Consider the following 14,554-nt stretch of genomic DNA (forward strand, 5'->3'; position numbering starts at 1 on the left):
CATAGACATGGCCCCAACTCTATGGTTTGAACACTTGAGCAACATTTTACAAGATTACACTGGCATATTGAAACGCATATGCAAATGAATGGCTGCATAAAATCTGAATTGTTATTTTCTAGTTTACATTTAGATCTTAGACAACATTTAGATATCTTAGACATATATTGCAATTCATATAAGAACGTGTGTAATAACATGACGTTGAATGATGTGGTAGCCAATCATTGATAGCTTCATTATGCCAATAAATGCACTAATTTGTGGCCTGTAACCAGAGATTCTGTACAACATGCTATACTGTGTGAGACTAACCTGGAACGGTTGCCCTCATTCAACATGGCGACTGCTTAGCGTCATCACGGTGAAGCCATTTTGCCAGTACTATCTTTGACCTATGAACCCCCAGAGTGTGGCAGCGCTCCGCCATATTGACTGTTGTCTTGACTGGAGAAGATAGGGAAACATTTGTGATCCTAGAACAAATAGAAACCGTGCTTTTAAACATCTCTAAACTAGTGCAACCGTGACCAAAGGATATATCCGATATCTGCGTGATGGCGAGGAAGAAAAGCAAACAACAAGGAGTCGCGAGCAAGGAGTTAGTGTCCGGACAACAGAGCATATCGAAGAGCCCCGTCTCTCCCGGAGATGCAGCTGGCGGTGATGCAGGGCTGGATAGACTGGCGGCCAGGGCGAATCAGGTAACTAGCCTAGCAAGCAGAGAAAACTACCAGCGGGCTAGTTAAAAGGTTAGCTAACCTACCGATCAGTTAGAGCCATCCTGTAGTTCTGCTTATTTCTTTAGAGAGGGGGTTTGGGTGGTTGATTCTAGCTCAGTTGTATAACTAGCTTGTGCTCCAGGTTTTGTATTTTCGTTCATTTACTATTTGTGATCGGGGCGGAATTATAGCTAGCTCCACTAGCATAATACATCATTAAAACTTAGCCAGCAAGTCGACAATAAAGACCCATTCGCATCAGTTTTAACCAACTAGTCTAGCTACAGTAACCAACTACATCCAGTCTGCATTTAGCCAACTAGTCTAGCTACAGTAACCAACTACATCCAGTATGCATTTAGCCAACTAGTCTAGCTACAGTAACCAACTACATCCAGTCTGCATTTAGCCAACTAGTCTAGCTACAGTAACCAACTACATCCAGTATGCATTTAGCCAACTAGTCTAGCTACAGTAACCAACTACATCCAGTATGCATTTAGCCAACTAGTCTAGCTACAGTAACCAACTACATCCAGTCTGCATTTAGCCAACTAGTCTAGCTACAGTAACCAACTACATCCAGTCTGCATTTAGCCAAATAGACTAGCTACAGTAACTAACTACATCCAGTCTGCATTTAGCCAACTAGTCTAGCTACAGTAACCAACTACATCCAGTATGCATTTAGCCAACTAGTCTAGCTACAGTAACCAACTACATCCAGTATGCATTTAGCCAACTAGTCTAGCTACAGTAACCAACTACATCCAGTCTGCATTTAGCCAAATAGACTAGCTACAGTAACTAACTACATCCAGTCTGCATTTAGCCAAATAGACTAGCTACAGTAACTAACTACATCCAGTCTGCATTTAGCCAAATAGACTAGCTACAGTAACTAACTACATCCAGTCTGCATTTAGCCAAATAGACTAGCTACAGTAACCAACTACATCCAGTCTGCATTTAGCCAAATAGACTAGCTACAGTAACCAACTACATCCAGTCTGCATTTAGCCAACTAGTCTAGCTACAGTAACCAACTACATCCAGTCTGCATTTGCTGGTAGTAGTTGGGTGTCAGCCACGGACGGATAAGTTGTAAAATGTTGCCATCTAATTTGTATCTAGCTTGTTAGCTCCTAGCTCGCCGTGGTATTGCACGTTTGCTTACATTTTAACCGCACTTGGCAGTTGGTACACCATATACCGAGCACCGGTGCTATTACTACATGTTGTAGCTAGTTGGCCAACACACTACATCCCAGGGGTATTCATCTGGCCAGCTGTAAATGGTTTTAACGTTTGGCTAGCACCATGCATGGCTTGTTTTGTTATGTTTGCACTTTGCATGCGAGATCAGCGTCTAGTATTTTCATACAGTTTCTCTGCGCGCATTTCTACTCTGTGTCATATGCATGAGTCGAAGTTGTTACCTAAACATTACATGGACGCCCTTGTAGGTGTATGGGGTTTTGTGGTCAACAAAGCTTACTTTACCAGCAGACCACTAGCTAGTGTGGACCTGGGCCACATTAAATCACTACAAACTTGCCACTGTGCATGTGCCAAGCTGCCTCCACGGCCAACTTTTACTTCCTCTTTGCTATATAGATGTTGTGATCGTGGTCAACATAGTCAGATCTTACTAGTGAAATTCTTGTCTGTTAAAAACCCGACCTCAGATCAGTGGTCCAGAGGGCAACTTCATCATGCTCCATGTCTATCTCACTGACCCCCCCCCCCACCTAATCTTATTGACCAAATCCATTCTCCTCTCCCCCGTCCTCCTCTCCAACCCTCTCTTCTCATTCCATTCTCTCTTCCTCTCCTGCCCTTCACCTAGATGATTGACCTTTCTCTCTCCTCCTCTCCACTGCATTCCTAATGTCACTGGCTCACCTCTCTTTCGCTCTCCCCCAGCCGAGGCACACCTGCTGCCTCCTGTGTCACCGTGAGTTTAAGGACTGGGGGGCGAGCTCTGCCAACGGTCTGCCTGGGGGTCACGGGGCGAAGCTAGCTGACGCTGTCCCAGCCCTGTCCCAGGCCCTGCTCCGAGAGGTGCCGGGCCAGAAGCTGTCTGACACCGTGCCTTCGCTGAGCCAGTCTCTACTGGGAGAGGTTCCGCTCTGGATCTGCCAGAGCTGCCGGAAGAGTGTTGAGGAAGAGGAGAGACAGAGCACCCAGGAAACGCCTGCACCGGTAAGAAGGGGAGGGAGGAGGGGGAAGGGGATAGAAGGTGGTATGCGAGGAGGAAGATGAGGAGAGACTGAGCACCCAGGAAACGCCTGCACCGGTATGCCTGTAAGAAGGAGAGGGAGAAGGAGGTAGGGAGGGGAGAGACAGAGCACCCAGGAAACGCCTTCACCGGTAAGAAGGGAGGTAGGGAGGGGAGAGGAGGTGGTATGGGGAGAGTGTGGAAGATGAGGAGAGACACCTGCACCAGTAAGAAGGGGTGGGAGGGGAGAAGAGGTAGGGAGGGGTGGAAGATGAGGAGAGACTGAGCGCCAGGAGACACCTGCATCGGTAAGAGGGGGTGAGGAGGAGGTAGGGAGGGGAGAGGAGGTAGGTAGGTAGGGGAGGAGGAGGAGGAGGAGGAGGTAGGTAGGGAGGGGAGAGGAGGAGGTAGGTAGGGAGGGGAGAGGAGAGGAGAAGGTAGGTAGGGAGGGAGAGGGAGAGGAGGAGGTAGGTAGGGAGGGGAGAGGAGGAGGTAGGTAGGGAGGGGAGAGGAGGAGGTAGGTAGGGAGGGGAGAGGAGGAGGTAGGTAGGGAGGGGAGAGGAGGAGGGAGGGAGGGGGAGGGGAGGAGGAGGTAGGGAGGGAGAGGAGAGGAGAGGAGGAGGTAGGGAGGGGGGTGAGGAGGAGGTAGGTAGGGAGGCGGGGGGAGAGGAGAGGAGGTAGGGAGGGGAGAAGATGAGGAGAGACAGAGTGCCCAGGAGACACCTGCGCCGTAAGGAGAAGAATGAGTGAGGGGGGGGGCTGAGCTGGTAGGAGGTGGGGAACGTAGGGGAGTGGAAGAGTTAGGCGAGGGAGAGGAGAGGAGAGAAGGGAGGTGAGGAGACGTCTGCACTGTAAGGAGAAGAATGAGTGAGGGGGGGGGGGGGCTGAGCTGGTAGGAGGTGGGGAACGTAGGGGAGTGGAAGAGTTAGGCGAGGGAGAGGAGAGGAGAGAAGGGAGGTGAGGAGACTTCTGCACTGCTGCATATGACAAGACCATGCATGCACCTCAAGCCTAGTATTAGCACTATCTACAGTTATGTTTCACAGCACCCATGTTCCAGCCTGCTAGCTATGGGTTGTGTTTATAGCTGTTTTCTGAAGGTCTATAAAATAAAATAAAATGTTTTTACGATAGTGTGTGTGTTTGGTCAGCTTATACGCCAACAAGCTGAAAGGCACTGGATTTGGTGGTGATGGAGACAGGCAGCTTTGGGACTGTTATGCCGTGACTCTTTATGGTGTTACAGTGCTTCATTCTGCACGGCTAAATGAATACCACATCTAAGCATCCTGACATAAGATCAGTCTCTTCTAAAGCTGTCTGTCAGACTGGGCCTTCTCTCGTCACAAGCAGAGGTAGTCTTATTCATGTGGATTCTGGAGAAAATATACTTTTCGTCTTAGACGAGGCGTTTTTATATATATATATATATATATAAAAAAAACTATCCGTATTTAAATGCAATACAAAATCTAAGCGATTGCTCTGTGCTTCCAGGTAAGGTAAATAAATAGTGTTGTCAGAGACAGAACGGCCCCATAGGGTTTGAGAAGAGGGTGACGAACCTAAAACGATCGACACGACCGATCACTTATCAGAGGCGTTTAGCTGATATTCTCTATACTAGAGAAATGTCAAGTTTTGAAATTAAATGCGTTTGCTAATATGGGTGATTGTTAATGAGACAATGAATGCCTACAACCATCAGACTGGTAGTATTAGTTTAAAGGGATTATATTAATGTTATAAACTGTGGGGCTCATTAATGTTAAACTGTGGGGCTCATTAATGTTAAACTGTGGGGCTCATTAATGTTATGAACTGTGGGGCTCATTAATGTTATGAACTGTGGGGCTCATTAATGTTATGAACTGTGGGGCTCATTAATGTTAAACTGTGGGGCTCATTAATGTTAAACTGTGGGGCTCATTAATGTTAAACTGTGGGGCTCATTAATGTTAAACTGTGGGGCTCGTTAATGTTAAACTGTGGGGCTCATTAATGTTAAACTGTGGGGCTCATTAATGTTATGAACTGTGGGGCTCATTAATGTTATGAACTGTGGGGCTCATTAATGTTATGAACTGTGGGGCTCATTAATGTTATGAACTGTGGGGCTCATTAATGTTATGAACTGTGGGGCTCATTAATGTTATGAACTGTGGGGCTCATTAATGTTATGAACTGTGGGGCTCATTAATGTTATGAACTGTGGGGCTCATTGATGTTATGAACTGTGGGGCTCATTAATGTTATGAACTGTGGGGCTCATTAATGTTATGAACTGTGGGGCTCATTAATGTTAAACTGTGGGGCTCATTAATGTTAAACTGTGGGGCTCATTAATGTTAAACTGTGGGGCTCATTAATGTTAAACTGTGGGGCTCATTAATGTTAAACTGTGGGGCTCATTAATGTTAAACTGTGGGGCTCATTAATGTTAAACTGTGGGGCTCATTAATGTTAAACTGTGGGGCTCATTAATGTTAAACTGTGGGGCTCATTAATGTTAAACTGTGGGGCTCATTAATGTTAAACTGTGGGCTCATTAATGTAGGGCTAATGTTAAACTGTGGGGCTCATTAATGTTATGAACTGTGGGGCTCATTAATGTTAAACTGTGGGGCTCATTAATGTTAAACTGTGGGGCTCATTAATGTTATGAACTGTGGGGCTCATTAATGTTATGAACTGTGGGGCTCATTAATGTTATGAACTGTGGGGCTCATTAATGTTATGAACTGTGGGGCTCATTAATGTTATGAACTGTGGGGCTCATTAATGTTATGAACTGTGGGGCTCATTGATGTTATGAACTGTGGGGCTCATTAATGTTAAACTGTGGGGCTCGTTAATGTTAAACTGTGGGGCTCATTAATGTTAAACTGTGGGGCTCATTAATGTTATGAACTGTGGGGCTCATTGATGTTATGAACTGTGGGGCTCATTAATGTTATGAACTGTGGGGCTCATTAATGTTAAACTGTGGGGCTCATTAATGTTAAACTGTGGGGCTCATTAATGTTATGAACTGTCGGGCTCATTAATGTTATGAACTGTGGGGCTCATTAATGTTAAACTGTGGGGCTCATTAATGTTATGAACTGTGGGGCTCATTAATGTTATGAACTGTGGGGCTCATTAATGTTATGAACTGTGGGGCTCATTAATGTTATGAACTGTGGGGCTCATTAATGTTATGAACTGTGGGGCTCATTAATGTTAAACTGTGGGGCTCATTGATGTTATGAACTGTGGGGCTCATTAATGTTAAACTGTGGGGCTCGTTAATGTTAAACTGTGGGGCTCATTAATGTTATGAACTGTGGGGCTCATTAATGTTAAACTGTGGGGCTCATTAATGTTATGAACTGTGGGGCTCATTAATGTTATGAACTGTGGGGCTCATTAATGTTATGAACTGTGGGGCTCGTTAATGTTAAACTGTGGGGCTCGTTAATGTTAAACTGTGGGGCTCATTAATCTTATGAACTGTGGGGCTCATTAATGTTATGAACTGTGGGGCTCATTAATGTTATGAACTGTGGGGCTCATTAATGTTAAACTGTGGGGCTCATTAATGTTATGAACTGTGGGGCTCATTAATGTTATGAACTGTGGGGCTCATTAATGTTATGAACTGTGGGGCTCATTAATGTTATGAACTGTGGGGCTCATTAATGTTATGAACTGTGGGGCTCATTAATGTTATGAACTGTGGGGCTCATTAATGTTATGAACTGTGGGGCTCATTAATGTTATGAACTGTGGGGCTCATTAATGTTATGAACTGTGGGGCTCGTTAATGTTAAACTGTGGGGCTCGTTAATGTTATGAACTGTGGGGCTCATTAATGTTATGAACTGTGGGGCTCATTAATGTTATGAACTGTGGGGCTCATTAATGTTATGAACTGTGGGGCTCATTAATGTTATGAACTGTGGGGCTCATTAATGTTATGAACTGTGGGGCTCATTAATGTTATGAACTGTGGGGCTCATTAATGTTATGAACTGTGGGGCTCATTAATGTTATGAACTGTGGGGCTCGTTAATGTTATGAACTGTGGGGCTCATTAATGTTATGAACTGTGGGGCTCATTAATGTTATGAACTGTGGGGCTCATTAATGTTATGAACTGTGGGGCTCATTAATGTTATGAACTGTGGGGCTCATTAATGTTATGAACTGTGGGGCTCATTAATGTTATGAACTGTGGGGCTCATTAATGTTATGAACTGTGGGGCTCATTAATGTTATGAACTGTGGGGCTCGTTAATGTTATGAACTGTGGGGCTCGTTAATGTTATGAACTGTGGGGCTCGTTAATGTTATGAACTGTGGGGCTCGTTAATGTTATGAACTGTGGGGCTCGTTAATGTTATGAACTGTGGGGCTCGTTAATGTTATGAACTGTGGGGCTCGTTAATGTTATGAACTGTGGGGCTCGTTAATGTTATGAACTGTGGGGCTCGTTAATGTTATGAACTGTGGGGCTCGTTAATGTTATGAACTGTGGTGCAGCTTCATTAAATAGTACCCACAAAACACCAGTCTCAACGTCAACAGTGAAGAGGCGACTCCGTGATGCTGGCCTTCTAGACAGAGTTCCTCAGTCCAGTGTCTGTGTTCTTTTGCCCATCTTAATCTTTTCTTTTTATTGTCCAGTCTGAGATGTGGCTTTTTCTTTGCAACTCTGCCTAGAAAACCAGCATCCCGGAGTCGCCTCTCCACTGTTGATGTTGAGACTGGACAGAGGAACTCTGCCTAGAAGGCCAGCATCCTGGAGTCGCCTCTCCACTGTTGATGTTGAGACTGGACAGAGGAACTCTGCCTAGAAAACCAGCATCCCGGAGTCGCCTCTCCACTGTTGATGTTGAGACTGGACAGAGGAACTCTGCCTAGAAGGCCAGCATCCCGGAGTCGCCTCTCCACTGTTGATGTTGAGACTGGACAGAGGAACTCTGCCTAGAAAACCAGCATCCCGGAGTCGCCTCTCCACTGTTGATGTTGAGACTGGACAGAGGAACTCTGCCTAGAAGGCCAGCATCCCGGAGTCGCCTCTCCACTGTTGATGTTGAGACTGGACAGAGGAACTCTGCCTAGAAAACCAGCATCCCGGAGTCGCCTCTCCACTGTTGACGTTGAGACTGGTGTTTTGAGCATACTATTTAATGAAGCTGCCAGTTGAGGACTTGTGAGGTGTCTGTTTCTCAAACTAGACACTCTAATGTACTTATCCTCTTGCTCAGTTGTGCACCGGGGCCTCCCACTCCTCTTTCTATTCTGGTTAGGGCCAGTTTGTGCTGTTCTGTGAAGGGAGTAGTACACAGCATTGTACGAGATCTTCAGTTTCTTGGCAATTTCTCACATGGAATAGCCTTCATTTCTCAGAACAAGAATAGACTGACGAGTTTCAGAAGAAAGTTCTTCTGGCCATTTTAAGCCTGTAATCGAACCCACAAATGCTGATGCTCCAGATACTCAACTAGTCTTAAGAAGGCCAGTTTTATTGCTTCTTTAATCAGGACAACAGTTTTCAGCTGTGCTAACATAATTACAAAAGGGTTTTCTAATGATCAATTAGCCTTTTAAAATGCTAAACTTGGATTGGCTAACACAACGAGGCTATACCTAATCAACCATGTCCTGAACTTGCATCTTCTCCCCCCCCCAGGTTCCGTTGTCTCACTCATCGTTGTGTAAGGCTCAGAGTTGTGGGAATGGTTACCCAGAGCAGAGCTCGGTAGACTGGGACCCATCCTCCTTCCTCTCAGCCCACAAGCTTTCTGGTCTCTGGAACTCGGCTCACAGCAACGGAGGGATTCACTGCAACCACAGCACTGCCTCGCACGCACAGCAAGGTAAACACACCTTGACCTCACACCTCTCTGCTCGGGTCTCTCAAGGTTAAGTCATACACGGATGCAAACCACTGTAGACATTTCATTATTTAGGCTACCGGGGCGGCAGCGTAGCCTAGTGGTTAGAGCGTTGGACTAGTAACCGGAAGGTTGCAAGTTCAAACCCCCGAGCTGACAAGGTACAAATCTGTCGTTCTGCCCCTGAACAGGCAGTTAACCCACTGTTCCTAAGCTGTCATTGAAAATAAGAATTTGTTCTGAACTGACTTGCCTGGTAAAATAAAAAATTAAAAAAAATAGTTTTCAATTCATTTACTGTAACAGAATTGTAACATTTGCAGCCATTTACACTGACAACATGGAGGGAACTGTACTCCAGTGTGTGTCTACTGAAACACAACCTGTTACTCTTCAATCAATCAAATCAAATGTATTTATAAATCTCTTCTTACATCAGCCGATGTCACAAAAAACCCAGCCTGTACAGAAACCCAGCCTAAAACCCCAAACAGCAAGCAATGCAGGTGTAGTAGCAAGGTGGCTAAAACTCCCTAGAAAGGCCAGAACCTAGGAAGAAACAAAGAGAGGAACCAGGCTATGTGGGGTGGCCAGTCCTCTTCTGGCTGTGCCAGGAAGAGAGGAACCAGGCTCTGAGGGGTGGCCAGTACTCTTCTGGCTGTGCCAGGAAGAGAGGAACCAGGCTCTGAGGGGTGGCCAGTACTCTTCTGGCTGTGCCAGGAAGAGAGGAACCAGGCTCTGAGGGGTGGCCAGTACTCTTCTGGCTGTGCCAGGAAGAGAGGAACCAGGCTCTGAGGGGTGGCCAGTACTCTTCTGGCTGTGCCGGGTGGAGAGGAACCAGGCTCTGAGGGGTGGCCAGTACTCTTCTGGCTGTGCCAGGTGGAAATTATAACAGAACAAGATGTTCAAACGTTCATCTTCCTCCTCTTCATTATCTCCCCCCCCCTCCTCTGGTCCAATAGGAACAGGGGGACCAGCGTGTCACGAGAAGCGAGGCTCTCATGAGGCTCCTGGGAAATCTGCTAAAACGCCTGGGGCCAAAGTGTGCCCCTACAGCCACCCTTCCCAGAATTCCAGTGGTTCTTCCCCCGGGAACCCGCTCTCTACCTCCGGGGACCTCTGTAAGACCACCCCAAAGCACTTCAAGACCATGTGCCGACGACCAACACCGCCTGGTGAGATCTCTCTTTTTCTCTCCACCCTTTTTAGGACACAGAGAATTCAAGACATACTGGCATCTAACCTGAATTACTGTTCACGTGTCCTGTTGACAATAGCGCCTTATTAATGCATACACACACAAATCTCAGGGAAGGATTGTGCCCATAGATTACACCTCTAGAGAGAAGCAGAGATATGGCCCATAGATTACACCTCTAGAGAGAAGCAGAGATATGGCCCATAGATTACACCTCTAGAGAGAAGCAGAGATATGGCCCATAGATTATTAATCTAGAGAGAAGCAGAGATATGGCCCATAGATTACAGCTCTAGAGAGAAGCAGAGATATGGCCCATGGATTACAGCTCTAGAGAGAAGCAGAGATATGGCCCATGGATTATTAATCTAGAGAGAAGCAGAGATATGCCCATAGATTACACCTTTCGAGAGAAGCAGAGATATGGCCCATAGATTATTAATCTAGAGAGAAGCAGAGATAAGGCCCATAGATTACAGCTCTAGAGAGAAGCAGAGATATGGCCCATGGATTACACTTCTAGAGAGAGGCAGAGATATGGCCCATAGATTACACCTTTAGAGAGAGGCAGAGATATGGCCCATGGATTATTAATCTAGAGAGAAGCAGAGATACGCCCATAGATTACAGCTCTAGAGAGAAGCAGAGATATGGACCATGGATTACACCTCTAGAGAGAAGCAGAGATATGGCCCATGGATTATTAATCTAGAGAGAAGCAGAGATATGGCCCATGGATTACACCTCTAGTGAGAAGCAGAGATATGGCCCATGGATTACACCTCCAGAGAGAAGCAGAGATATGGCCCATGGATTACACCTCTAGAGAGAAGCAGAGATATGGCCCATAGATTACACCTCTAGAGAGAAGCAGAGATATGGCCCATAGATTATTAATCTAGAGAGAATCAGAGATATGGCCCATAGATTATTAATCTAGGGAGAAACAGAGATTTGGCCCATAGATTATTAATCTAGAGAGAAGCAGAGATATGGCCCATAGATTATTAATCTAGGGAGAAGCAGATATATGACCCATAGATTATTAATCTAGGGACAAGCAGAGATATGACCCATAGATTATTAATCTAGAGAGAAGCAGAGATATGGCCCATAGATTACACCTCTAGAGAGAAGCAGAGTTATGGCCCATAGATTACACCTCTAGAGAGCAGCAGAGATATGGCCCATATATTATTAATCTAGAGAGAAGCAGTGATATGGCCCATATATTATTAATCTAGAGAGAAGCAGTGATATGGCCCATATATTATTAATCTAGAGAGAAGCAGAGTTATGGCCCATAGATTACACCTCTAGAGAGAAGCAGAGATATGGCCCATAAATTATTAATCTAGAGAGAGGCAGAGATATGGCCCATAGATTATTAATCTAGGGAGAAGCAGAGATATGGCCCATAGATTATTAATCTAGAGAGAAGCAGAGATAAAGCCAATAGATTATTAATCTAGAGAGAAGCAGAGATAAAGCCAATAGATTATTAATCTAGAGAGAAGCAGACATCTGTATCCACTGGGAATCACAAATATATTTGTCCAATATTCCTCTTAACACTTTTGTCTCTCCTCCAGGTGAAGCATTCCACCCCAGCGACCACCACCAACACTCAGACCTGTCTGTCCCCCCCCAACAGCCCCACTGGCCTCTCCCCCTCCTCTCAGCATTCCTCTCTCCTGCCCCTCAAGCCGAGCTCCGGAGGGCAGCAGCACGGCCATGTCACATCCTCCTCCTCCTCTCCCGGTCTAGCTGCTCACGCCCCCTTCTCCCCGCTGGTACCAAACCTCCACGTCCCTGCGGCAGGGGCCAAGCTGGGGGCCCTGGGTGGCCCTGACTGCTCAGCAGGGGCCAAGCTGGGGGCCTTGGGTGGCCCTGACTGCCCAACAGGGGCCAAGCTGGGGGCCCTGAGTGGCCCTGACTGCTCAGCAGCGGCCCTCCATAAGCCCTTGGCATGTAAAAACTCACACATTCCTCCTGTGAACGGCCAGCACAGCAAACTGGGCCCCTCCCAGATGGGCTGTAACCACCCCTGTAATGGCCACAGTGGGGGGGCGCTGCCCTCTTCCAACACGTTGACCGCTGGGCAACACCTGTCCGCTGGGCAACACCTGACCGCTGGGCAACACCTGACCGCTGGGCAACACCTGTCCGCTGGGCAACACCTGTCCGCTGGGCAACACCTGTCCGCTGGGCAACACCTGTCCGCTGGGCAACACCTGACCGCTGGGCAACACCTGTCCGCTGGGCAACACCTGTCCGCTGGGCAACACCTGTCCGCTGGGCAACACCTGTCCGCTGGGCAACACCTGACCCCTGGGCAACACCTGTCCGCTGGGCAACACCTGTCCGCTGGGCAACACCTGACCGCTGGGCAACACCTGACCGCTGGGCAACACCTGTCCGCTGGGCAACACCTGACCGCTGGGCAACACCTGACCGCTGGGCAACACCTGACTGCTGGCGCCTGCAGGTTGGTAGTTTGATAGATTGTTCTTCTCCATCCAGATTCCTGTGAAACTATGTAGGTTCATAACATGTAGTGATAGTATCTATCTAGTGATAAGACAGGCTCTTAGTGGTGTTCCTTTGTTAGGTTGATGTTTCTACGGTAATGGTGTTCCGTTGATAGGTTGATGTTTCTACGGTAATGGTGTTCCTTTGATAGGTTGATGTTTCTACGGTAATGGTGTTCTGTTGATAGGTTGATGTTTCTACGGTAATGGTGTTCCGTTGATAGGTTGATGTTTCTACGGTAATGGTGTTCCGTTGATAGGTTGATGTTTCTACGGTAATGGTGTTCCGTTGATAGGTTGATGTTGCTACGGTAATGGTGTTCTGTTGATAGGTTGATGTTTCTACGGTAATGGTGTTTCGTTGATAGGTTGATGTTTCTACGGTAATGGTGTTTCGTTGATAGGTTGATGTTTCTACGGTAATGGTGTTCCTTTGATAGGTTGATGTTTCTACGGTAATGGTGTTTCGTTGATAGGTTGATGTTTCTGCGGTAATGGTGTTCTGTTGATAGGTTGATGTTTCTACGGTAATGGTGTTCCGTTGATAGGTTGATGTTTCTACGGTAATGGTGTTCCTTGATGTTTCTACGGTAATGGAATTCTGTTGATAGGTTGATGTTTCTACGGTAATGGTGTTCCTTTGATGTTTCTACGGTAATGGTGTTTCGTTGATAGGTTGATGTTTCTACGGTAATGATGTTCCTTTGATGTTTCTACGGTAATGGTGTTCCGTTGATAGGTTGATGTTTCTACGGTAATGGTGTTTCGTTGATAGGTTGATGTTTCTACGGTAATGGTGTTCCGTTGATGTTTTTACGGTAATGGTATTCCATTGATAGGTTGATGTTTCTACGGTAATGGTGTTCCGTTGATGTTTTTACGGTAATGGTGTTCCATTGATAGGTTGATGTTTCTACGGTAATGGTGTTCTGTTGGTAGGTTGATGTTTCTACGGTAATGGTGTTTCGTTGATAGGTTGATGTTTCTACGGTAATGGTGTTTCGTTGATAGTTTGATGTTTCTACGGTAATGGTGTTCTGTTGATAGGTTGATGTTTCTACGGTAATGGTGTTCCGTTGATGTTTTTACGGTGAATGTGTTTCGTTGATAGGTTGATGTTTCTACGGTAATGGTATTCCGTTGATAGGTTGATGTTTCTACGGTAACGGTGTTCTGTTGATAGGTTGATGTTTCTACGGTAATGGTGTTCCGTTGATAGGTTGATGTTTCTACGGTAATGGTGTTCCGTTGATGTTTTTACGGTGAATGTGTTTCGTTGATAGGTTGATGTTTCTACGGTAATGGTATTCCGTTGATAGGTTGATGTTTCTATGGTAATGGTATTCCGTTGATAGGTTGATGTTTCTACAGTAATGGTGTTCCGTTGATAGGTTGATGTTTCTACGGTAATGGTATTCCGTTGATAGGTTGATGTTTCTACGGTAATGGTATTCCGTTGATAGGGTTATGTTTCTACGGTAATGGTGTTCCGTTGATAGGTTGATGTTTCTACGGTAATGGTGTTCCGTTGATAGGTTGATGTTTCTACGGTAATGGTGTTCCTTGATGTTTCTACGGTAATGGTGTTTCGTTGGTAGGTTGATGTTTCTACGGTAATGGTGTTCCTTTGATAGGTTGATGTTTCTACGGTAATGGTGTTTCGTTGATAGGTTGATGTTTCTACGGTAATGGTGTTCCTTTGATAGGTTGATGTTTCTACGGTAATGGTGTTTCGTTGATAGGTTGATGTTTCTACGGTAATGGTGTTCTGTTGATAGGTTGATGTTTCTACGGTAATGGTGTTCTGTTGATAGGTTGATGTTTCTACGGTAATGGTGTTCCTTTGATGTTTCTACGGTAATGGTGTTTCGTTGATAGGTTGATGTTTCTACGGTAATGGTGTTTCGTTGATAGGTTGATGTTTCTACGGTAATGGTGTTCCGTTGATGTTTTTACGGTAATGGTGTTCCATTGATAGGTTGATGTTTCTACGGTAATGG

At 45.9% G+C, this 14,554-nt stretch overlaps 1 protein-coding gene across 1 annotated transcript in view; it reads left to right on the forward strand.

Annotated features, from left to right (window-relative positions):
• The first annotated feature begins 410 nt into the window (after window positions 1-410).
• The window catches only part of LOC115126396 (protein FAM193B-like), a 46,264-nt gene continuing 32,120 nt past the window's right edge, over window positions 411-14,554 (forward strand). The window contains 6 exon segments of the mRNA XM_065019997.1: window positions 411-704; window positions 2,649-2,927; window positions 8,621-8,807; window positions 9,788-10,000; window positions 11,616-11,665; window positions 11,667-12,511. Of these exon segments, the coding sequence (XP_064876069.1) occupies window positions 558-704; window positions 2,649-2,927; window positions 8,621-8,807; window positions 9,788-10,000; window positions 11,616-11,665; window positions 11,667-12,511 (1,721 nt within the window). The 5' untranslated portion in view covers window positions 411-557.

This window comes from Oncorhynchus nerka, linkage group LG6, assembly GCF_034236695.1.
Source record: "Oncorhynchus nerka isolate Pitt River linkage group LG6, Oner_Uvic_2.0, whole genome shotgun sequence".
NCBI lineage: Eukaryota > Metazoa > Chordata > Actinopteri > Salmoniformes > Salmonidae > Oncorhynchus > Oncorhynchus nerka.